General features: G+C 45.6%; 1 protein-coding gene across 2 annotated transcripts in view; it reads left to right on the forward strand.

Moving 5' to 3' along the window:
* Positions 1-26,145, forward strand: part of thada (THADA armadillo repeat containing) — a 135,125-nt gene that overhangs the window by 88,661 nt on the left and 20,319 nt on the right. For both annotated transcript variants that reach the window (XM_083775633.1, XM_083775632.1), the window contains 4 exons: positions 10,372-10,775; positions 15,991-16,115; positions 20,913-20,985; positions 25,198-25,348. In XM_083775633.1, coding sequence (XP_083631759.1) covers positions 10,372-10,775; positions 15,991-16,115; positions 20,913-20,985; positions 25,198-25,348 — 753 coding nt within the window. The remainder of the gene's footprint in view (positions 1-10,371; positions 10,776-15,990; positions 16,116-20,912; positions 20,986-25,197; positions 25,349-26,145) is intronic.

Below are 26,145 nucleotides of genomic sequence, written 5' to 3' on the forward strand. Positions count from 1 at the left end.
TCTGCACACACAGTGGAAGAATGTGAAACCCTAGGCGAGCTCTCGCTCCCTGACAGATGGTGTGATTGTGCCTATGACCCACTTCGAGGAGGAGATATGTATATAGAGAGACAGAGAGAGCGAGGGAAGGAGCGAAAAAGAAAAGAAAGAAAGAAACAAGAGGGAAGAGAGAGAAAGAAAGACAAGGGAAAACAGAAGGGGGGGAGGAGGAGGAAGAGGGAGTGGAGGAGGGGGGAGTTGTTAGTGTTTGGTTGACCATGTGCTGAGCACATGCTCTGGGTTTTGACAGTGGAAACGGTTGGGGTTCCTCCTCGAAACAAGCCTGTAGTGTACGCTATACAAATCTTCAGTCTTAGTTTGACTCGGAGAGTGTGCAAACGGGTTCATTTGGTTACATGTTTACCCTCGCAGAGCTGCACTCGTGAGCTAGGGCTGGGTCGATATATCAATATCATGATTGTTTCAAACGTTTGCCTCAATTATACGATTAATGAATGTCGATGATTCAAAGAAATTGTGAAAGAAGAAAGCTCTCATTGTGAGCTTGTAGATCGGCTATTTTCACAGTTTTGTATGCCACCATTGTATAACAAAGTATAATGCTGGCCCAGGCCGTAGCGTAACGGTCTGGGCACCGGACTGGTAATCCAGTCGCAGTGTGCCGCGGGTTCGACTCCCGGACCCGACACGGCCTTTACTGCATGTCATCCCCCCATCTCTCTCCCGTTTCCTGTCAGCCTACTGTCTGTCCCTTCAAAAATCAATAAAAAGGCGTAAGCCGCAAAAAAATATCTTAAAAAAAAAAAAAAAAAAAAAGTATAATGCACAGCTTACGTGGTTAAGAAGATTTAGCCGATCATACAAAATACACTTTTTCATGTCAATTCGTTGATATATAAAACACAGATTCTCAATTTTTCAATTAACCGACATGGATAAGGTTAAGTCTGTTTATTGGTTCAAAATGTCAGTTTTGATATGTTTTTGGTTTGGTCAACCCCAGCGTCCGTATTCTGGGTAAAGCCTTCACAGAATATTTTGCCGACCTATAAGCTGTGGATTAAACGGGTCGCCAAACTTGTGGATCAGCTATTTTGTAACGAATATATTGAACGTAGAGCAAAAACAGAAAAGATACTGGTATAGAGCCCAGCGGGACTCCGCTCAACAACATGCAGCTCCACTCTTAACTCTCCAGTTAATCCAACCAACCCTGATGATTTCACTGTTCATATTCAGGACTCTGTCTCTGTTTGGCCTGCTCTGCCCGGCCCAGCCCCCTTACATAACAAACACTCCCACCCAACTGCTACCTCTCTCTCACTCCCACCTCCCGTCTATTATATAGTGTACAGTAGTGTACAGTACATCTCTCTCCATCACTCCGTTAATCCCCTATTCCCCATGTGGTGTTTGTGTCATGTGTTGCGCTGCTGTCTGTCTGTCATCTCCTTCTCCCCTTCTCTTTTCTCTCCTTCCCTCCCTCGTCCGTTTTCTGCAGACTAAGCTTATCCCTCTTCTCAGACAAACCAAAACTTGACTTGGGGAAGAAAAAAAAAAAGACAGAAGAAAAGCTACAAAGGTATAAAGAGTGTCAGGCATTGGGGGACGATTCCCCTTTCTCTCTTTTTTTTTTCTTTTTTCTCATTTTCTCTCTCATTCTCAAATGAGAGCTTTGGATTTATTAGCCAGTTCCTCTAGAGATTATCAATTCAGAGAGAGAGAGTGTGTGTGTGTGTGTGTGTGTGTGTGTGTGTGTGTGTGTGTGTGTGTGTGTGTGTGTGTGTGTGTGTGTGTGTCTGTGTGCGTGTGTGCAGGCGCGCGCCCACGGACGTGTGTGTTTCTCTGAGGCGGTCTGTTTGATCCATCTGGCCTCATAAACCCCCCCCCCCCCCTCCCCCCCGTCCATGGCTTCCTCCAGCGTTCCCCTCTGTGCACCAGCCATGCCAGTTAAAGCAACGTTTACATTTAACCGTCAGAGAGAGAGAGAGAGAGAGAGAATAGTTTGGACTTGGAGCGGGTTATGGTCCTCAACCTGTGGGCCCAACCGGGCCCCCCACTGGTGGGTATTGCAAAGTGGGGCCCCCAAATAATTGGCAAAACAATTCAAAGATTTGAATGATAATATAACATCTACGTATCTATAAATGCACCAAGTCTCTGTATGTATATGTACTAGGGCATTAAGAAACTAGTCGACTAGTGTACTAGTTGACTAGTAATTCCACTAGTCGACCTTGTTGTTTTTTTAGTTTTTAGTTTTATTCTGTAGGCTTCAAGATCAGGTAGATTATAGTTATAGTCACCAATGTACACAGTACAAGTTTTTTTTTTTTTTACATAGGTAGTTAAACAACTAGTCGACTAGTAAACTAGGCAACTAGTCAACTAGTAAAAACGACTAGAAGTGAATGCCCTAATATGTACGTACACATACGTACGGTACGTACGTGTTTAATCCACGTAACTCGTAAAACCGTTAGCCACAGGGAGTGTGTAGTGCCCAGTGTCGAGTCCGTCGTATAGCCGGTTGTCCAGAACCAGCACAAAACGGAGAGAAATAGAATGCTGTTAGATTAGATCAGCCATATAAATGGACGCAGGCTGAGACGAAGCAGTGAAAGGTGCTGAAAGATACATAATGTCGGTATTACCCAGTCTTTCTGTTGTGTGAACACAAGGCTGCTGCAAATTTATACCTCATACTTTAAATACTATATTTAAATATTTAAATATATTTAAATATTTAAATATATTTAAATATATATTTAAAGGTATATTCAGTGATTTCACTTAATTCAAATATCACTTATTTTTTTGTTTTGTTGTGATAATCCTCCCTACTATAGAGTGTGCTGGCCATATAAGGAGTTCCTCCCTGTCCCCAGTTAACCCCTGGGGGTCAAAAAACCTTAGGTTTCGTTTTTGACTCTCTATCCTGATTGGACGAAAGGCTGGGTCCCACAGCCAAAAACGAAACCTAAGGTTTTTTGAGTGAAATCACTGAATATACCTTTAAATATATATAATAATAATAATAATAATAATAATAATATTGTATTACTATTATTATTAACGAGACATATTACTCAAGTCAAGTACATCAGTGCAGTGTAACAGTGACATCAAATAGATTTGGGATTTATTATTATTATTATTATTATACACAATCCATGCCACCTGTTACAATAGAAACGCTGTGCAGGTTCCAGAGATGAGGGACAAATGAAAGAATAAATAACCGTGGGCGCATCCATGTGCACATCGTGTGCACGTCAGATTAAAAAATAATAACTTTACGTCTTGTTAAAGGTAGTACCTGCTGCTTAAAACGTAACCTGACGTTCCCGGCACAGATTGGTTAACCCAATTCCCACCAGCGTTAATTAATCCCGCGATGGCGTATTGCCACGGTTTTATCGCGCGTAACGCTTACTTTGAAGAGCCAAATGTCCGCAACCGCACGTTACAGTGACAAAATGCTGTGTGCGCTGTCTTGACCGGTTGTTGCTCTATCTCGGTCGGTGGTGAAAAATCCCGCGAGTATCACGGTGCCTGCTACAGGCCGTTGAAAAACCTTGTCACCAGAAACGACATTCATTGCGCCGTTTCTGAGATAGAGGGCTTTGAATGCAGCCCATAGAATGTGGGCTGCAAGTGGATGTGCTCGCATCTTCAAAATGGCCGCGGCCGCTGTCCCACTTTGAGTGTTGTGCTAACGAACGGTAGCTAATGATTTGATCGGATTAAAACATGGATTAAAGAATGTGAACCCTGGAAAGCGTTCTGGCAGGCTAGGGTACTAATTTAACCCTATGGTTTCTGCGGTTCTGGCAGGCTAGGGTACTAATTTAACCCTATGGTTTCTGCGGTTCTGGCAGGCTAGGGTACTAATTTAACCCTATGGTTTCTACAGTTCTGGCAGGCTAGGGTACTAATTTAACCCTATGGTTTCTACAGTTCTGGCAGGCTAGGGTACTAATTTAACCCTATGGTTTCTACAGTTCTGGCGGGAAAATAGTAGATCTACAAGCTCGGCTATCTTCACTATATTTGAAATGGGGCTTAAGTGGTCATTTGTTTTGACCAAATCAGTGTCCTTGTGGTTAGAGTGTCCGCCCTGAGACTGGGAGGTTCGGGGTTTGACCCCTGGCCGGGTCATACCAAAGACCCCAATGGCTCCCTGCTTGGCACTCAGCATCAAGGGTTGGATTGGGGTAAGTCCCTGTGACATACAGTACTAGCATCATGTCCATGGGGTGTACTTGTACTGTACGTCATGTCCAGGGTGTGTACTTGTACATCATGTCCAGGGGGTGTACCTGTACATCATGTCCAGGGGGTGTACTTATAATCAAGCGCTACAGAAACAGGAGATAAGCTGGAGATAAGCCCTATGGGCCCCATGGCTCGGTAAGGCTTACTTTAAGTGGTCAATTAATCATATATTTAGAGTCCTAGAAATGTAGTGAAGCCAAAAGTATAATATTTCCATTTTAAATAATAGTGTAGTGCAAAGAAGGGAAAAACACAAAAAACTGTTGAAGTAGTGCGGTATAAGTACTGGGAGCTGATGGTAGGTGTTGCGCTCCACCTCAGCGATCCATCTCCCAGAGCGGTCTAGCGCATTGAAACGGGGATAGACTCCCACACCCTGGCTGATACCGACAATAAGCCTCTCTGACTTACTTCAGAGAGCTTTACACAACGTTAAACTCCCTTTGCCACTGGATTTGCCATGTGCATACCCTCTACTGTACGCCCCTTTCAGAAACACAAGGCAACGAGTGCTGCTAATATTTTTAGTCATCATATCGACTGACTCACTTACCAGTGGACACACTCACTCACATACTGTAGTGAGTCATTGTTTGTCTACAGTATCTCCTCCACTTTGTGTAATCTGTAGCAGACACTTAACCCCAGGTAACCAGCTATTGGTCTGGACTGGTGGGTACTTTCCAGTTCTAAAAACGTATGGACGCCGCTATACTAGTAAGAGTGGCTTGTGTGTATTTTGGTATCTGCCAGCCACCATGGCCCTGTGGACAGAGTTCATTTCCTATCCTGCTGTTATTTATATCGCTGGGGGACTGTAAGCACACACAAACACACACACATACACACACACACACACACACGTGCGCACGCATGCACGCAAGTGCACAGATCGCCTTTAAGCTAATTAGAGGGAGGGACCCCAGCAAATTGTGAAGCTCTGTCAGCATGGGAAAGAGGTCGACTTAAGCTCACATCTGCAACACACACACACACACACACACACACACACGTGCGCGCGTGTCCACGTCGTCCACACACGTGTGCATTAACGCTCGCGCACGCACACACACACACGCACAGTGAGTGTCTGGGGTTTGTTTTTCACAGTTTTGGGTAATGACGGTGCAGCTTGATGTAAAGTCCAGCTGTGGGCCTGCATACGTCTCTCTCGCCTGACAAGGCAAAGCATGCTTTTACTGGCAGACTTTAGTGAGCTGGGTTACAACCCAGAGGCTTTACTAGAGGCTCGCCTGCCGACCATGCCAGTGGTGAATGAGAGCTCTAACTCTCTCACACAGACACACGCACGCACGCACGCACATACGTACGTACGCACGCACACACATACGTACGTACACAGAGCACCTTTAAGATAATTAGCCAACAAGCTAACACACAGACACACAGAAACACACACTTTTTATGTGATGTTGCAAGCTGCTGGGGCAGGTAGCAGACTGCACAACAGTGTGCTTATAACTGTGCGCCTAATGGCAACAGCGAGTGCGGCCTCGCGCATGCGCGCACACACACACACACACACACACACACACACACACACACACACACACACACGTTATTCGTTAACACAGAAATGTCTCTGGTTGTCTCTTTTTCTTGGACTCCCTTCTCTCTCTATCTCTCTCTCTCTCTCTCTCTCTGTCCTCTCGCCCTATGTTTCTCTCTACTCTCCCCATCTCTCCTATCTCTTTCTGTACATATTTGTCTGCTGTCAGTCAGGTTGTTTACCATCCATCCAAATACAACAGGCCCAACACACACACGCACGCACGCACGCACACACACACACACACACACGCACGCACCCTCGCACACATACCTTCAATGCACACCTTTTCCTCAAGCAGCCAGTCATAAGGCATTTGGTTTATTTAAACTAAACCAAATGTTGTGGTTTCATTTTGTTTAAATATTTAGCCTGTGTTTCAAATAAGGCCCTCAAACAGTGCTCACCTCTCTCTCGCTCTCTCTTTCACTCACTCACTCTCTCTCACACACACACACACACACACACACACACACACACACACACACACACACACACACACACACACACACACACACACACACACACACACACACACACATACCATAACTCCCCCACACATGGCCACATGTTTAACATGGAATAAATAGGCTAGGTTAGTCGTGGTTGATGTCGGACAGAAACCTTGTACGTATGTCCAAAAAGGTTACTTTTCAGTACATGGAAAAACTAAACGTGTGTTCCTGTCTTCCTGATGAATTGAATATGAAGGACCCCAATGGAAACAAGCCATAGTCTTTCTTGGGTTTTTAAATCCTCTTAGCGGACCTCGTATTGAACTGTACTTTCCTGTGCTTTTCGGGCGGGAACCCCTTTTGGTGTTTTAAACATTGTTATACTTTAGCTATTGAAAAATAGCAGCTCTACAAGCTCGTAGCGTGGCGCTCGGTGGCGCGCTATGAGCTTGTAGATCTGCTATTTTTCGAGCTTGTAGGTCTGCTATTTTAGAAAGATCGTGAAAATGTGGCACAAATCTTTGAATATATATTCTTTCTGAGGGGTTCCTGGAACAACCCCCATATTTTCAGATGGGGGTCGGTGGCCAATTACATATCATTTTTGCATAGAATATTGAGCACCACTGATACAGAAATTAGGTATTTCAGAAAACTGTCAGACTTTAGAAGACATTTTTTTTTAATTTCGACGTCAGGCCTAAATGGGTTAAGCCAACCAGCCGACCACTGTCATAACCTCATCTCTCAGTCCATCTATGTGTTTCAGCACATGGTGAGTCAGTCCGTCACAAAGCCACATGGTCTCATATTGTCTGACCTCCAGGTCGGGTGAAAACTGTTTTAGATATTGCAATATTGAGTATTAAATATAATAAAGCATGATGTAAAAAAAAGTATTTACACTCCAAAACAAATCGGATCTCTCTGATGTGACCTCAAAGAATCGGAGTCAAATGACAACTGTAACCTAAGTGTGGCCCACAGAGGAACGCCTTTCATTTCCTGTGACTCTCTCTCTCTCTCTCCCACTGTACAGGCACAGTGTCTCTCTCTCTCTCCCTCCCGCTGTACAGGCACAGTGATATTAATATATGCTCTCTCTCTCTCTCTCTCTCTCTCTCTCTCTCTCTCTCTCTCTCTCCCTCCCACTGTACAGGCACAGTGATTTTAATATACAGTATGCTCTCTCTCTCTCTTCCTCTCTCTCCCTCCCTCCCACTGGCACACTAGCCTCGGTCCCAGGCTTACTTATCTGCGAAAAGAAAGGCCTGGTGGTCACAACGTAAGGCAGAGAAGCATAAAGAAAAGCCTGGTCACAACGTAAGGAAGATAAGCTATCGGCGGATGTATCCTCCGGAACATCCGTCAGCTGTATTTCCCCGGATACGATACTTTCCAGACTAATCACAACACTTCGCGGAGAATGTAAACTGATTTGTAAAGCATCAACGTCATTTCCAACGTCATTTCCTGTTGTGTGTAGACCGCCCTTGGAGACCCTGTGTGTGTGTGTGTGTGTGTGTGTGTGCGTGTGAGTGCTTGTGTGTGAGTGAGTGTAAGCGAGCATCATAACAAATGCTTTCACTCAATGTGACTGGCCAAATAAAATGGGGCGTGCGCGCACACACACACACACACACACACACACACACACACCTCGCTACGTCCCTTCCACCTCAGCACAAACACCACACGGTCTCCCATTTGACTCCAGTCATCCTCATCCATCCATCCATCCATCCCTCCCTCTCCGCTCTCTCCATCATTATTGTCATTACCTCTCCTCCCCTCCATTATGGGCATTAGGGCCGTGTTCATGTGGTTCCGCCCGGCCACACAACCCTTTGAGGGTCGGGTTGCATGGTAACCTGGCCCGTCTTCACGGTAACACGTAGGGCCCCGGTCTCCGGAGGAATGCGGCATTTCCCGCTCTTTTGTTTTGGGCCCTCATTGAGTGGCACTCGTGGGGGCCAGATTGAGTTGCACCGGGTTTCATAAGCGCGCTGCTGTGTTGTGTGTGTGTGTGTGTGCGTGTGTGTGCGTGTGTGTGTGCGTGTGCGTGTGCGTGTGTGCGTTTGCGTGTGTGCGTGTGTGTGTGTGTGTGTGTGTGCTCGTGCGCATGTTAAACTAATTGAGTTGGCTGTCACAGTGGGGTCTCGGAGCAGTGCTGTAGGGAGGAGTACAGCTTTACAATGGCATTGAGTTACCCAATAACTTCACTGCTGCCCCACCACTGGATTATGCTTAGATTTCAGAGGACCGGCGTGCATGTGCCCGTGCATGTGAGCGCGACGTGCACAGTGCACAGTGCACACACAAGAGAGTGCGTGTGTGTGGTTGTTGTCGTGTCCATCGCTCGGCGAGGGTGTGAATCCACAGGTGGCTACGCTACGGCACAGTGGCGGGCATTTCCAAATGGACGTTTACGCAGCCCCTTCCAATAAAAGCCTAAATAGAAAGCCAATGGCTTCTAGACTAGTCTGATGTCTAGTTTGTCTACATGTGCTTGTTAGAAAAAGGAACGGTTTACATTCTCAGAGAGGAGCTGTTGAATCCGTGTTGAATTGTCTGCTACATGTCCCCCCCCCACTTAATCACGTAGCCAATCTGCAAGCTCATAATGCGCTTATTGCGTTACTCCGTAATTCACTTAACATCGTGGAATTTGACTTTTTGTTCTGTAAAGATGGTAGGGGTCTGTCGGGCTCTGGAATGGAAGCCGGGCCCCGCCATCAGGCTGCATCAGAGCCTATATGTATATAGATCTACTATCTGATGCCCCGAAAGGGCACACGGTTCAATTCAGTACAACATGTGTCTCTGTTGTAACGGTTAAGCTCCTTACCTCCTATCTTATTTTTAATCACTCTGGTCTCCTAAAAACGCTAATTGTCGCTGTCGGGGCAGAAACCGTGTATGTCCGTAAGTAACTCCTCAGGAGTACAAATGGTTCCTGTGTAGATCCAATGCATTTATTTAGCCACCAATACTTTTCGTTAGTTCAATATTTGGTTCAATATTTGAACTGTCTGAAACTCACAGGCAAAACTAGCACATCTTCAAGCTCACAACACATGGCGATGCGATTCGTTGTGAGCTTAATGTAGACTGTCTATATTTGCAGCTTTTGCATGACCCTCTTGTACAACGCAGTAGAGCATACACATACATGGGCAACTGGTGGCCCGGGGGCCACATGCGGCCCCCACATTCACTTAATGCGGCCCTCAGGTTAATGTCAGAATACTGCTTTACTTACTTCAGTCATTAGTAGCTTAATTGCGAACGCAGTGAGCACTAACTATGAGACCCAGCAGATCATGTCTGTGTGTCTGTCCCGCTGTGACACCACCCGCCCGCCACCAGAGGGCGCAGCTGTAGCCCACACACACGCACACACACACACACACACACACACACACACACACACACACACAACCACACACACACACACACAGCAGAAAACTTAAAAAAATTACTAACTAAAAAGAAAAAAAAAGTACGTAATTTATTCTAATTGTTGTTATTGCAATTTACGAGCTGCGTTCGCTTCCCGCGTTTGCGCGTCTTACTTGTGAGTAGTATTTATGTCCAATGTATTTGTATTTTGTTCATAAAAAGTTAACGTAACTATAATTAAAGGCATTTGCAATTAAATAAAAATGTAACTTTTCAGGATTCCAATTGAAAAATAGCAAGAAAGAAAAGTTCAGTGTTTCAATTCAAACACAATGCCACACTTTTTGAGCTTGTAGATCGGCTATTCTTGCTACGACAGTAATATGCAACATGGCCCCTCTGGAGAGTCTGGAGTGAGGGTGGAAATATAGAGGCCCTCTCCATCGTCAAAGTTGCCCACCCCTGCAGTAGACATTACTTTATTAGAAAAGGTAAAGGTTTCATGAACGGACATGTTCACAGGGTGTGCTGTTTGATTTAATATTGACTTTGCCTATAGATTTAATATTTACCGTGCCTTGTTTTGATTTCTGCTTCAGTGAAGCCAAAGCTTTCATCGTCCAAATCCTGGAAGATAAACGTTTTTCCGTTCACTTCTCTCTCCAGACTCGGACCTCTGTGTCCTCCGCAAGGAGACCCTGGACGTCTTGACGGCTTCCGAGTTGGTCGCCCCCCGCGATGGCGGCGGCCCTTGCTCCCTGCTGGTCCTGGGCCCCGGCACCACCCAGTACCTGCTCAGCCTGGCCCGGGTGGCCCTCGACGCCGGCGTGGAGAGCCCGGGGCTCTGGGGGGGCCCACCGCAGCTCGGCGCGCGGCTCCTGGGGTGCGTGCTGAGTTGCCCGCGCTACGAGGTCCGGGAGCTGGCCCTGGAGGCGGTCCTGAGGAAGCTGGGAGAGGAGGAGGAGGACGAGGACGAGGAGGGGAGGAGGTCTCGGTGGCTCGGCGAGACCACCCTGCCGATCCTGACCGGCATGGCTCTTCGCGAGACACACCCCCAGTGTCTGGCCACGGTGGGGAGGACCACACAAACACAAACACGCACGCCACTGCCTAACCCGCACTGTTGTTTTGTTACTATGAGACGTGTGTAAAGGCTGCCACATAAGGGTCCATTTCTTTACTATGAGACGTGTGTAAAGGCTGCCACATAAGGGTCCATTTCTTTTTTTACAGTGTCAAACACTGAGAGAGCTCGTGATTTTGCAGCTTAAGCACACCCACGCGCGCACACACACACACACACACACACACACACACACACACACACACACACGCACGCACGCACGCACACTCTTTGAACAGTACAGGGAGTTGGGCATTTGTTTGTTGTACGTTTGTCTGAGTAGTCATATATATATGTCTGGCAGGTTTATGGGCTGGTGTGCGTGCACTCGTAATGTGTGTGCGTGTGTGCGTGTGCGTGTGCGTGTGTGTGTGTGTGTGTGCGTGTGCGTGTGCGTGTGCGTGTGTGTGTGTGTGTGTGTGTGTGTGTGTGTGTGTGTGTGCGTGCGTGCGTGTGTGTGCGTCTGCCTTGCTGAACCACAGGCTCAGAAGCGAGCCTAAAGCTCCGGGGCCTTTTCATGGCACGATGAGTGAATAAGCCACACAAAAAACCAACGCATCTCCCCATTTATCACCGTGGCGCTGCATGAGCCGTGCTGACAATTGCCACAAATTGATCGCACATCCTGATCCATATTCCAGAGAGCTTGCGTGAGAGAGCCTAATGGGGGACAGCAGGGCACACTAAGGCACACAGGGCAGAAGACTTTAGCTCTCTCTCTCTTGGTCTTCCCCCTCTTTCCGTCACGCCACCAACCTCCTGGATTTGTTTCGTTTCTATTTTATGGCGTGTTCGACCCACAGTCTCACACAGTCACTTAAACACACACAATCAGACACACACCGCTTCTCATATTTATATACACACACTCACTTGTCTATCCTACACATCCTGAATGAGGTCTCTCTCTCCCGATTGGCTAAAATTGGTATCCCGACCTGAAGAAAATGCATTTTCTGTGTAATAAAGCGCAGGAGATGGAGACAACGGAGACTCCTGTCACTGAACAAACACTCTAGTCTAATATATATCACTTTATCCCTATACCTTAAAACACTCGTCATTTGACATTGTACTTTTCCACTGACACACACACACACACTTGTTTTGGAAGGTAGTTACGTGTCCCATGCTTAAGGCAGTGGGTGGTATTTCAGTGTGTTGTTGGTGATGTTGGGACAGGCCTGTCCCGCTGTGTTTTGCTCTGTCACTCCTGTCATTAACCGACAGTACTCAGCGCTGCTGGGAATGGGTGTGTGTGTTTTACGTTGAGGAGGCTTGTGTGTGTGTGCGTGTGTGTGTGTGTGTGTGTGTGTGTCAACAGTTATTCTTGACAGGCATGAGTCAGAGCTTGGCAACGTGCATCCATACTACTGTAGTTCATCATCAAGTGTGCCAGAATCCATGCAGAGGTCAGTATTCAAAAGATAGTCAGTAATGGATACTGAAGGATGTGTATAAGTGGATAAGTGGGGGCGGCGGCGGTGGCTCAGGGGTAGAGTGGCTGGATGGTAACCGCAAGGTTGCCAGTTCGAACCCTGTGGGCTCCCCCAGAGTTAGTGTGTCCAAAGTGTCCTTGAGCAAAATTGCTCCTGATGTGCTGGTTGGTGCCTTGCATGTTTTCTGCTGCCGCATCTATGTAGGAATGTGTGTGTGAATGGGTGAATGTAATTCACAATCTATGTGAATATATAAATGCACCATTTACCATTTACACTGTGTTTCAGTACTGGCACATATTTGAGTTCCCATATGTGTTTGTTGTACTTTAAATGCACGTATGCAGTTTGTACGTAGCATGTGTTATTTGTATTTGTGTCCGTATGCTGGAGCAATGGAACCCAGTTAAACCAGCCCCCCCCCAGCCCAGCGTCCCTCCACCACAATGGCCTGTTTAGGCCCATCAGAGAAAGTCAGCAGCAAACAGTGGTAGGTTAAGCTGTCGGCAGCAGCTTGTTAAGAGACCTTTTACATTTTAAACGCATAAGAGACCTATCTGACCGAAGTGACCGAGTGTACAGAGGAATTCGGTTCTCATTGTACAACCTTCAGGGTTAAATGACCACAGACTTGACATTTTTACTGTGGCTACGTTCATTTATTTATTTCATGTATTGTGTTTTAATTGGACAGACAGCGGTAGGCCAACACACAGACACTTGGATAAACAGAGAAGCAGGAAGCTAAAAATACAGGAACAGACAGGTAGTTGGACAGACAGACAGACGTTCGTTAACACAGTGGCAGCTGGTGGGCGGAGAAGCTTTTAGTCTTTTTTACTGCTCACATGCACAAATATACACACAGACATGTTCACACATGCACAAGCACACAACCAGTCAATCATGAATACGCACACGCGCACACACACACACACACACACACACACACACACACCGATGCACCGACCCTATAAAGCAGGCCTTATTTTTTTAAGTATCACTAATAGCAGGTTGGGGGACTCGACAGAAATAATAATCATTGAACTATGCAGCAAGAATGTCAACATGTGTTCTCAGTTGTGTCCCTAACTCCCGAAGAGAAAAACAACTCGTTTTCCCTCCTCACAACCAAGCGGACCCTCTCTCGAGGTGTGAGTCGGCACGCAGAACGACAGGCAGACATATCTCTCTCTGCCGCGGGACGGAGGAGGCAGGTCCTGCATATCGTTTGGCCTTTGTCGTCGTCGTCCCCGTAAATGAATGCTCTACTACGGCGTACAACTGTGTCACTCAAAAGTATAGTGAAAATAGCAGATCTATACAACCTCGTCGCAATGTGTGCCACCGTTGTTGTATCGTTTGCTACTTTTGAAAACGCAAAAAAAATCTTCTACATCCTGACAGTTTTCTGAAAAAGCTATGTTTCTATGTCAGTGGTTCTTCGATTTTAAAAAAAATAGCAGAGCTACAAGCTCGTAGTGCGCCACTCGGTGGCGCGCTATGAGCTTGTAGATCTGCTATTTTTCAATAGCTAAAGCACAACGTAACGCTAACACCAAAAGGGGTTCCCGCCCAAAATGGGTTAATACGAAAGCGGTTAAGTGTGTCTGTGGGTTTTTATAAATATTGAACCGGTGAAAAGTACGGTATTAACAAGAGCTTGTGACTAAATAATATCTACATTGGATCTGTTGGAACACAAGGATAACATTTCCTGTAAAGTGACAAGGTTTCCGCCCCCCAACAGTGACGATAATAAACTGCACAGATGCTCATCTAGACAGGGACTTTAACACATTTTGGGCGGGAACCCCTTTTGGTGTTTCAAGCATCATGTTATACTTTAGCTATTGAAAAATAGCAGATCTACAAGTGCTTGTAGGTCTGCTATTTTTTTTTAAATCTTGAAAATGTGGTGCAAATCTTTGGATATATATTCTTTCAGAGCGAACATTTTTAACTAAAATATTTGCTTTCTAGGGGGTTCCTGGAACAACATATTTTCAGATGGGGGTCGGCGGCCAATTTCATATATTTTTGGGGGTCCTTGACGTGAAAATGTTTGAGAACGACTGACAGAAACACATGATTTTCAGAAAAACCTTTTTTTGTAGAATGGGCCTCCGGTCTAAATGGGTTAAGGGAGGTAGGAAGGCTCCGAGGCTCGGTTGACGAGGCGATGGATGCTCAGAGGAGCGGGCGGATGGATAGACAGACAGATTGATGGATGGGCGAGTGAGAAATGGGACTTAAGCCATTTAGGCCTGACGTCGAAATTAAAAAAAAAATTCTTCAAATCCGACAGTTTTCTGAAAAACCGTATGTTTCTGTATTTCATGCCTTGGCCTCCGCCCCCCATCTGAAAATATGTTGTTCCAGGGACCCCCCCCCCCCCCCAGAAGCAAAGATTTGAGTTAAAAACGTTTACTCTGTAATAATATAAATTCAAAGATTTGAGGCACATTTTCACGATTTTTAAAAAATAGCAGACCTACTATGAGCTATGAGGTTGTAGATCTGCCATTTTTCAATAGCTAAAGTATAACGTAATATTTAAAACACCAAAAGGGGTTCCCGCCCAGAATGGGTTAAAAGAGAACAATTTATAGAGTATGGTGCGGCAGAGACGCTCAAATCTAAGGAGAAACGAGTGCGTGTGTAGTTTACGCATGCATAATTAGTCTCTGTGCACGTCCGTGTCCATACAATTGTGTGTGTGTGTGTGTGTGTGTGTGTGTGTGTGTGTGTGTGTGTGTGTGTGTGTGTGTGTGTGTGTGTGAGCGAGGCAGCTGTGTGCCCGTGGTTATAGGGTGTGTGTGCGTAGGGAGGATCTGGCCTAACCGTGGCGGTACTCCCTGGTAAAAATACCTCCGGGGCACTCGGCCAGCCGAACGGCAGGAGAGGACACCAAAGCTCTGCTGATGGACGCGTCTGAGCAACCTCCCACGCCTCTGTGTGTGTGTGTGTGTGTGTGTGTGTGTGTGTGTGTGTGTGTGTGTGTGTGTGTGTGTGTGTGTGTGTGTGTGTGTGTGTGTGTGTGTGTGTGTGTGTGTGTGTGTGTGTGTGTGTGTGTGTGTGTGTGTGTGTGTGTGTGTGTGTGTGTGTGCATAGAGGTCATTAGTGTTTGCAGGGTAATATTTTGTTCAGATCTCTACCCCCCTCATTATTCTCATTCATTGTCCTCTCTATTTATATCACCCTGCCTTCTATACGTGTTCTTTATCCATCTCCCTATTCTTTTTTTTAAAGATATTTCTTTTGACTTGTCCTGCCTTTATTGGACGATGTACAGTTTGGTGACAGAAAATGCGGGGGGAGAGAGAGACGGGGGAGTGACACGCAGCAAAGGTCGTTGGGATCTGGAGTCGAATTATTAGCAGACAAGGACTGTCTAAAGAGGACGAGAAGCGAAGACCGCACGGTGGACGCCACGTTGCTCCCTGGAAGGAAAGAAACACACGCAGTTGAGACCAGGAAGTTGTGCATGTATACAACCTCCTGGTCTCAACTGCGCATGTTTCTTTCCTTCCAGGGAGCAACATGGCGTTGCCCGTACGGTCTTCGCGTCTCGTCCTCTTTAGACAGTCCTTGGGTACAGCCTAGGTGCGCGGACCGCTATAGGCCGCCCTGGGCCAACCATATCCCTATTCTTACCCTAACACCCGTCTGTATATCTCTTGCTTTTCTCTCCGTCTCCTCTGTCTCCTCTCGACCTCTCAGGTCCTCCAGGCGCTGTGCGCGCTGCGTTCCAGCAGTGAGCTGCCGTGGAGTGACGGCGCTCGGAGCCTGTCCCAAGAGGACGTTCTGTCCCGCCTCCTCTCCCTGGCCCAAGAGTCCGCTCACAGGTCAGAGATGTTCACGTCATGTCACGTCACGTTGTCCAGCCTCTACCGACACACGAAACTCCTCAGTGTTCATTAAACTGTTGACAGTGTTGACGAATGGATAATTATACCACAGGTCGGTTCGAGGAAGCAATCTGATTGGTTGAAACAGCCTTCTAGCCGTGGATTAAACCAGCACCGTTCACCACCTAATCAAAACAAAGAATTCAGCTGCTCTGTTCTCCCAGAGCGCTAGCAAACTCGGTGGCTAGGCTAGCTAGTTTCTGGGTCTAGTTTGTGGTCGTAGTGACTACATCTGTCATTAAATAAATATGTTTTTTCAGCGATTTTCTTAGTTTTAAGGGTAACTGTTGTATAATTGCAATATTACACTCGACGGTGAGGTTTAACGTGATTATTGCCACTTCAGTTATGCTTGCGGAACTCAACTATACGTCTCGTTCCTGTCCGCATCACTGTCGTGGCAATAATCACGTTAAACCTCACCCTCTTGTGTAATATTGCTTAAATGAACACTGAGGATTTTGCGGTCTGCATGAGCAGTATATAAATGCTAATTAATTAAAAAAAACATTAACCGTCTTATCTCCCAATATTATGCACCGCTCAGATAGTGATACGAAATTGTTTTCTGGTAGCACATCAAAGAGTTTTTGAGAAGTCAGCATAACCTCTTAATTATAATCTGTCTGTTAATCAGACCACTGCTGTTAACCGCCCCACTGCTAAATACGTATTTGGTTGTGAGCTGAACACAACATGATTTCAGAACAACTCTTGATGTGTGTAAAGCTCTAAGACCAAACACCAAATCATCCCAAATCCGTAAAATCTTACTGTTAATTCTAAATGTGCCGTTTTATTTTCCTTAAAATATTCTAATTTTTTCTGACACTACTACTACTACTACTTAACCCCCATTAAAACCAGGAAAGCATCTAGTATGTCATTTTAGATATTCGCGTTGGCTATTCAAAATCTAGAAGTTTGAAGTGTGAGAAGTTAAACTACTGATTTGAAGTTGAACAGTTCAACTTCAAATCATATTTATTTCAGAAAACTGGAGGATTTAGAAGATTTTGTTTTTTATTTCAACGTCAAGCCAAAATGGGTTTTTATGGTTTACATATTCCTGTTTCATGTGATATGGCTCCAGCGTTGCGGCACCAGGTGATTTTTGTCCGAGTGGTTTGGGGTTTCCAGTCTCCTGCACCACGAGACGTGGCCTTTTCTGTGATACATCTGAACCATTTCTTCAGCCACTGTACACCATGTACAGTACATAGTCAAAGCAGTCTTAGAAGAATCTAATTCAACTTTAGTTTCATATCACACAATGTCCTCAATGTCGCAGTTTCAGGAATTGTTAAGAATAAGGAAAACACTATATGAAAGAAGAAAAATAACATGATGGCACAGTCAAATCAAAGTGCAGTATAAAGTACATAAGGTGCATACATTTGTTTTTCTTTTACCAGGTACAGTACACATACAAAATGTGCAATGGATAGATGGCACACTGGAAGGCAGACGTATATATGCTTCTTGTGCAGGGAGAAAAACACATCCATCATATAAAATCATATGCATGGCTAGAATGTAAAAGTGATCCATTGTTACACTGTCAGGTCTCAGTGAGGATTCTATTGTGTACCTGCCACTCTCAGGCATAAATACTGGGAAACGTCAATGCCCGAAGTTGTCCGTTCATACATGTTTACAGCAGAATGGCCTTTTCAAATGCGTTCACACTTGAGGCAAACACTCTGTTTGATAAGGTGAGGGGCGTGGTCTGGGTCGTAGACACACAGCTTCTCCCTCTTAAATATACCACAGGCACAGCCTGAGGGAGATGCGAGGATCAAATTCAATCTATTTTTATTTCCCTCTGCAGAACACGACGGATACATTGTCTGCTCGACATGCGTTCTCTCCATTGTTGCACCACATGCAAAACACACAAACAAAACATCTTTCCTATACCATATAGTATTTAATAGGCCTAATGCAGACCACAAGCTAAGACATACTTTTTAATCCTTGAGCTGTGATAGCTTGAGCTATATCACAGTCTGCGGTAGGGAATTGCCAGGTGTAGCTTGTTGTCTGTAATTAGGCTACTGCAGTAGTGAAGAGATGTTTATGTTCAATCTGTGAATATTTCCAACTGGAACACTAATGGAAAGCAGAATGATTCAACTGGTTTTCTGTACTCTCTCAAACCTCGGGACAGAGGAGGCCGTGGATTTCGAGTTATGAGCAACTTTTGTCGCCACGTAAACAAGGAAGTGAACGGCAGTGCACTTGCACAAAACCGGTCTAGGATGGCTGAAGAAGTAAAGGCCAAATTCTTTAAAAAACGAAATCGTTTGATGTCAATAAAAAGGACCTAAAGACGTCAATACACTCCCAGGGAACCCCATGGTTTTGATTCTAAAGAAGTATGTACACGTCATCAGCATAATTGGTGTTAATTGGCATGAGAACAAAAATTGAGGAGAAAATAATAATTGGCTTACAAAAAAAAAGAAAAACTCTGGGAAAACTTCCATAACAGTGGTTTATGTTTAGTCCCAGGTGACCTCTGATCACTCTACACTATAAATCCTCAGTTTAACTCTGACAGCGGGGTCCATTTGGTCCCAGTAGTAGTTTGTATCCACTCGCTGCAATCCATAAGATTCATGTCCTTCCCTGCATTTGAACCCAAGTCACAGGAGATTACATTTCTACCAGTAAGCTTAAGACGGAATGCCCGTTTATTGTGATTTGAGCTTCAGGAAATACCACTTGTCAACCAGAACACAGGGTCTACATTTCTTCAACAGAACAGCAGGAAGGCCACCTCCAAGTAACCAGTTATTACTGTAATGTTTCATCCACTAAAACATGTCCTGGATTGTGCATTTCAATTAAAATGAACATTGTGTATCATAAAGTAGGCCTCAGCTCATTGTATTGAGTTTCGATGTGAACACAGGAAAAAAGGCAGGCCACGGTCACGGTGTGACCCCAAAACAACCGTTCTCATCTTCAAAACCTGCTGCCAAAACAGGCTCTCGACATCACCCCCCTTTAGAGCTTCATTCATGGTCGGTTGCACAACGGTGTTCCTGTTCCTTGGCAAAACATAGACCTATACAACGTGTTGAGGGGTCTTGTAGGTCTGCTGTTTTCTGTGTGATTCAGCCTTTTTTAGACGTTATGGAAAGAGACAGGAATGCACAGGAGGGCAAGGTGCAAACACAGCCTCTACCTCCGTTGTTCTGTGTCGTTGTCCGCTGGCTGTCTGCGTGAAGGGGCCCTCACATAACAGTGGCAGGCCGACTGTCAGCTCCTGCATTCAGAGCCAGCATCCATGGCAGAGAGAGATTCTTTTACCGACTGCACTTTCACCCCTGCACCTGGACACACTGTGTGCCACGTTGGCCCACTGGTGGCCATGTTTGTGTAACAAACTCTGTGTGTGTGTGTGTGTGTGTGTGTGTGTGTGTGTGTGTGTGTGTGTGTGTGTGTGTGTGTGTGTGTGTGTGTGTGTGTGTGTGTGTGTGTGTGTGTGTGTGTGTGTGTGTGTGTGTGTGTGTGTGTGTGTGTGTGAACGCACGTGTTCACGCGTTTGAACATGTATTGTTGAATGCCTGTTATATGAGAATGCACACCTATTTGGCAACACCCCTGTGTGTGTGTGTGTGTGTGTGTGTGTGTGTGTGTGTGTGTGTGTACTGTAAGCCCTTTGACACCCACTCTTTTACACACACACACACACACACACACACACACATGCTCGTACACACAGTTCTTTGACAATCCCAGTGCTGTATTTTTCTCACCCCCCGACAAGAGAATACAGGCCTGGAATAAGGATTGGATTACAAAGGCTCTCAGCCCCGTGTAAATCCTTGGCCCGGCCGCAATCTACTGGTCCCGAGGATCCACTTTCCCTTTGGAGTGGCCCCAAGGTTATGATTAGAGCCGGGGAAGGTCCGTATTGAGTTGCTCGGCTGCCCCTTGTCTCCCATGTGATTGAATGGCACCCAGGCTATTGTGATACATAATGTAGTGTTGAGCACCAGCACACTTCCTTTTGTGGACTGTAAGGCAATACAGTTGATGGATGGATGGATGGATGGATGGGGTGTGTGTGTGTGTGTGTGTGTGTGTGCGCGTGCGTGCGCTTTCTGTACCCATGGTTCTTTTCTCCGGTGTCGGTAATTATGACGGACTGAAATGACCAATGTTGATGTCCACGTGTTCATGTGTTGCTTATAATTCTGTACATTTGGGCTTGTTTGGATTCAGGCACTGAGACACATTGTGTTGTTTAGTTTGTGAGACATCGGAAGCAACTGAAAAAATATTTGTGCCCTTGATAATGTATTTTATAATTGTGTACACAAAAAAAATTAAAATTAAAATTAAATGTGAATCTGCATATGTGCGATCGCTCGCATGCGTGTGCACACCCAGCGACATCGAAAACAGAAGCAAGACCTGGATGAACTAACCACTGGGAACCCATTCGGTTAAAAAAAGAAAACAAGGAAATAAAGAGTTTTCTTTTCTATTTTTGTGTAGAAAAGGGAACTTGGTTTGGCTCCCTTCCGTTTCTCAGTCCTCTTCCTCCCCGGTGCTTCCGTGTTTTATTCCTACTAACAACAACAACACTGCATGTATATAGGGCAGTCATACTGGTCTAGATTCTGCTGTCAGCAGTCTGCTGTCTTGAGAGATTAACGGGCTGGAGTTATTTTCATAAACATGATCATATGTGTATGTGTATTCTCCATGTTGTTTCAGTGTGGAGCTCCACTGTGCCTCCCTGACGCTGGCCTCTCGACTGGTGGTCAAACTGGTGAACGCTGGCCCCAAGGTACGGACTGGTGTGTGACTGTATGTAGACCTTTGTATTGTTCTTAGCCCATTCTGACCTGAGATCAGATTAAAAAAAATGTCTTCTTCATCCTGACAGTTTTCTGAAAAAGCTATGTTTCTATGTCAGTCGTTCTTTGATTTTTCGAAAATAGCAGACCTACAAGCTCGTAGTGCGCCACTCGGTTGCGCGCTATGAACTTGTAGATCTGCAACACCAAAAGGGGTTGATCCCGCCCAAAATGGGTTAAATCATTGACCTCTTCCATTATTTGGAAAGGATTCCAAATAAGCCAGCTGGCTTCTTCCTTTCCTTGCATTGTATTTTTGTTCTTCGATATGTTGTTGTCTATTTTTTGTACTATGAGCTAAATAAATAAACCTAAACCTGTGTGTGTTTAGACATGCCAATCTGGACACATTTTGCGTAGCCGGTACTGTATGCATTTTTCATGCTGGTAAATGGTGCATTTATATAGCGCCTTTTATCCAAGGCGCTTTACATAGATTGTGCATTACATTCACCCACACACACACATTCATGCACCGATGGTGGTGGAAACCATTCAAGGCACCAACCAGCACATCAGCAGCGATTAGGGGTTCAGAGACTTGCTCAAGGACACTTCGCCACTAACTCTGGGGGAGCCCACAGGGTTCGAACTGGCAACCTTGTGGTTTCCATCCAGCCACTCTCTACCCCTGAGCCACCGCCGCCCCCGACGTCGTGTCGCTAGTCTAAAACAATGGTTCACTTCCCAAACGTATCAGCTCAAGGCCCAAAAGAGAAATTCGGCCCAAACATACAACAATGCAACATGTTGTGAGATTGTAGAAGTGCTATTTTGTTTGTCTTTTTTACCCCCATCATTTTGAAATGATGTACTGTGTGAAGTAAGTGGTGCAACTCCGTGTGGGGGTCCCCGGGGGGGGGGTGTTCCAGACCCACAGGAACGTACCCAGGGTGCCGGCCCGATTCCGGCGAGCCGCCCCGCGTCCGAAACTGTTGAGAAATGACAGAGTTACCGTGTGGGGGTTCCTCTACTGTACTGTACTGTCACTGTATACTGGCACACCCAAAATCACCATATATATATATACAGTTAATATGTGCGTGTTTGTTTGTGTGTGTGTTAGGTTGCGCACAGGTGGTGAAAAACAACCATGCTGTTTTCGTGCTCAGACGCACCCAGCCACCCACCCACACACACACACACATAGTCACTTAAGGAAATGGTTGCACCACTTAAAAAGGGATATTTACTCACGCCCATAGATCTGTGAACCAAAAATGGGCTCCAACCCATTGTTTGGGAAACACTCCAAAGAATGCAAAAAGCTGCTAATGCCTTGTCATCTTGATTGTGCAGTACTCGCTCAGCAGACTGAACAGAGTACAGGTCTCACCAGGAGCATGCCCAAATAATAATGCTGTCTGACAACGCACTGTCAAACTGTCTATCCCAATGTTTGTCTCTCTGAAGTGTTCTTGTCTGGAGGGACAATCCGTCTACAATGTGATTTATTAATTCACAGAACCCGCAAATCAACAGAAACACTTGATTTGATCCCTCCACGCTTTGCCTGACTGGTTCCTCAAAATGTTGATGTAGGATGTTCTTTGATCTGCTTTGCCAAGGTAAATGGACTTTGAGGGGTGGAAAGTTTAGATTATGAATTATGTAAGTTAATATTGGCCTAATGCTAATAATAGCACTATAGGTATCACATGGACGGACTGCATCAGAAATGTGGACCTCTATGGTACCTATACCACAGGTCACAGACACAGTCAGAGAGAGAAGGATGAGGCTGGCAGGGCACTGCGCCACGATAGCTTACAACACTGTAGAGCAGGGGTGTCGAACTCAACTTGGGGCGAGGGCCGCATTGGTCAAAAGGTCACTTGATGGGGGCCACAACCAGTTGTGCACGCACGCTCGATGTCTCAGTCAGTCGGCTTGATTACTGCAATGCACTTTTTTCAGGACTGCCTAAGAAAACAACTGACAGATTACAACTTGTCCAAAATGCAGCAGCCAGAGTTTTAACTAGAACTAAGATGAGAGAACATATTACTCCAGTTTTGGTATCACTGCACTGGCTTCCGGTTGTTTTTAGGATTGATTTTAAAATTATTTTACTTGTCTATAAAGCTCTCAATGGTCTCGCACCTTCCTACCTACATGACTGCCTGCCTAAATATGTCCCAAACCGCCCCCTAAGGTCTTCCACTGCTGGCCTGCTCGCTTTGCCTAAAGAAATGGCAACTAAAAAATACGAGGAAGCAGCTTTTTGCTTCTATGGGCCGTCGGCATGGAACAAGCTCCCACTGTACCTTCGTCAGGCAGCCTCTGTAGACATTTTTAAAGCTCAGCTCAAGACCCACTTCTACAACATTGCTTTTAAGTGATCTTTTATTTTTTATTTTTTGTTATTCATGTCCTCACTGTATTGCATTACTGCTTGTTTTTTAATGTCGTTGCCTTGCTTTTCTTTTATTCTCCATTGTTCTGTAAAGCACTTTGAGCTGCATTTCATGTCTTGAAAGGTGCTATACAAATAAAGTTTTATTATTATTATTATTATTATTAAAGAACCTGATGTTAGATAGGAGAGTATTGAGGGCAGCGCTCCAGGACTCCTGGATCTTCAGAGTTGGTGTTGGCTAGACCAGTGATTCCCAACCCGTGTGCCGTCTGATTTGACAGAAAGTAACACTAACCCTCCCCCGAAAGCAATATCATAGCTACTGGGCTGCTAGCGGCTGGCTAGCTATTGTTGCATCTAACCATTAGACGTGCGATAACAACAACGACGGAACAATAGACTCTAACGACCCTCGGCCATTGAAATGTTAATGCTAAAAGAGATGCATCCAGAAGACGCTACATTTCAAAGAAGTTTATATATATATATATATATATATATATATATATATATATATATATATATATATATATATATATAAATAAGTTTGATGCAGTAAGTTGTCCGTCTCTGTTCCCTGGAGTGTGCAGTCCCTTCCTTGGAAGGTTTTTCTCTTTTTTGATGTCTATGCCTGCTAACTAGACTTGCACCTCCTAGGTCTTTTTGGATGTGCAGGAGTCCCTTTTTTGTCTCGTATATATATATATATATATATATATATATATGCACACACACACATATGTATGTATATAGGCCTATTCACCGTATATCTAGGTGTGCCCCGAGATTTTTAGGCTATGAAAAGTGTGCCCTGGGACAAAAAAGGTTGGGAAACACTGGGCTAGACCTCACTCTCGCATTAGCCCAACGAGAATATGTACAGTATGAATTGACATGACATCAGTCATCAAGAGTCTGCAGTACAGGTGAATCATTTCATTGCGTGCATTTTCAGTGCAGTGCCTGTGTGTTGAAAAATTGCTCATATAACAGTTATCATGTTTGTAGTAGCGTGTGGCCTGCGTTTAGCATGGTTCTGATAAAACATAAATGATAGCGGTTTCACCACAGAAATATCATCAATGCCAGCCGATAATACTGTTGTTGCTTGGTGATATTGCATTCTTAATTGTAGTCTATGTGGCGAAGTGGCCATGACACATCCTTGCTGGAAGTGCATACTTACGGACCCCATATCTTGAGTGATGGCAAAAGGATTCATTTATATTGTCTCCCTTGTTTTGAAAATCTAATCGTATTCATTTAGTTGCGTGTTTCAGCCTCGTTTCAGACCAATCTGTTCCTGACGTCATGTTATCAACCCTGGTGGCGTCAGGTGTTTGTTTAACCCATTCTGGGCGGGAACCCCTTTTGGTGTTTTAAGCATTATGCTATACTTTAGCTATTGAAAAATAGCAGATCTACAAGCTCATAGCGCGGCACCGAGTGCAGCGCTACGAGCTTGTAGGTCTGCTATTTTTGAAAAAGCGTGAAAATGTGGCACAAATCTTTGAATATATATTCTTTCAGAGCGAAATCTAACTATAAATGCACCAAGAATCTGTATGTCTGCAATCCATGCAACTCGAGAACCGTTCGCCCCCACCTACTTCAAAATCGACACACGCGTTCCACAACCCCCGCACAGGGAGAGCAGTGCCCGGTGTCGAGTCAGTCGGATCCACGGTTGTCCAGAACCGCCACAAAAGGCCTCTGCCCAGAGGTCCTGGACACTGAACCAGTGCTTTAAACCAGTCGTCTTATCTGTTCCCCCCCCATGCAGGGTGTGCGTGCAGTGGACCTCCTGGCTCAGTGGGGGGTGCTGGTGAGCGCGTGCTGCGGCGAGGAGCAGCCGCTGGAGCTGAAGTTAACCGCTGCTGAGGTGCTGGTGGGCTGCACGGCCTCTGTGCTGGCCAGCCCTGCTCTGCCTCTGGGTGAGTCACAGCCCTGCTCTGCCTCTGGGTGAGTCACAGCCCTGCTCTGCCTCTGGGTGAGTCACAGCCCTGCTCTGCCTCTGGGTGAGTCACAGCCCTGCTCTGCCTCTGGGTGAGTCACAGCCCTGCTCTGCCTCTGGGTGAGTCACAGCCCTGCTCTGCCTCTGGGTGAGTCACAGCCCTGCTCTGCCTCTGGGTGAGTCACAGCCCTGCTCTGCCTCTGGGTGAGTCACAGCCCTGCTCTGCCTCTGGGTGAGTCACAGTGACTGGTGGGGATGCAGCCTAGCTCTGATCCATAGCTCTAATGTGTTTCATTTTGAGCTATGTTACTCTCAACTTCCGCCGCTCGCATTAATGCAGACCAGCCTCTCGTCTTTAGCGTAATTAAATAGAACGTTTTTGCTACTCACCAAAACAAAGGCGGGTTTTGTCATTAGAAAGCCTACTTTCCTTAGTGGAAGCACTCTGAGCCCCCCACCACACGTATAAACGGTACTTTTTGGCCAGAAAGGGATTTTTTTTTCACCAGAGGAAAAATATTCTCTATGAGGCAATTCTCTGGGCAATATCGGTAGAAGGCGCAGTGGAGTAACTAAAAGTATATTTTTTCCGGTGGAAACAAAATCCTCTTTTGGCCAAAAAGTACCGTTTATACGTGTGGTGGGGGGCTCAGAGTGCTCCCACTAAGGAAAATAGGCTTTCTAATGACACAACCCGCCTTTGTTTTGGTGAGTAGCAAAAACGTTCTTTTTATTTACACTAAAGAGGAGAGGCTGGTCTGCATTCATGCGAACGGC

This window comes from Protomyctophum parallelum, assembly GCF_964188405.1.
Source record: "Protomyctophum parallelum genome assembly, chromosome: 10".
NCBI classification, from domain to species: Eukaryota; Metazoa; Chordata; class Actinopteri; order Myctophiformes; family Myctophidae; genus Protomyctophum; species Protomyctophum parallelum.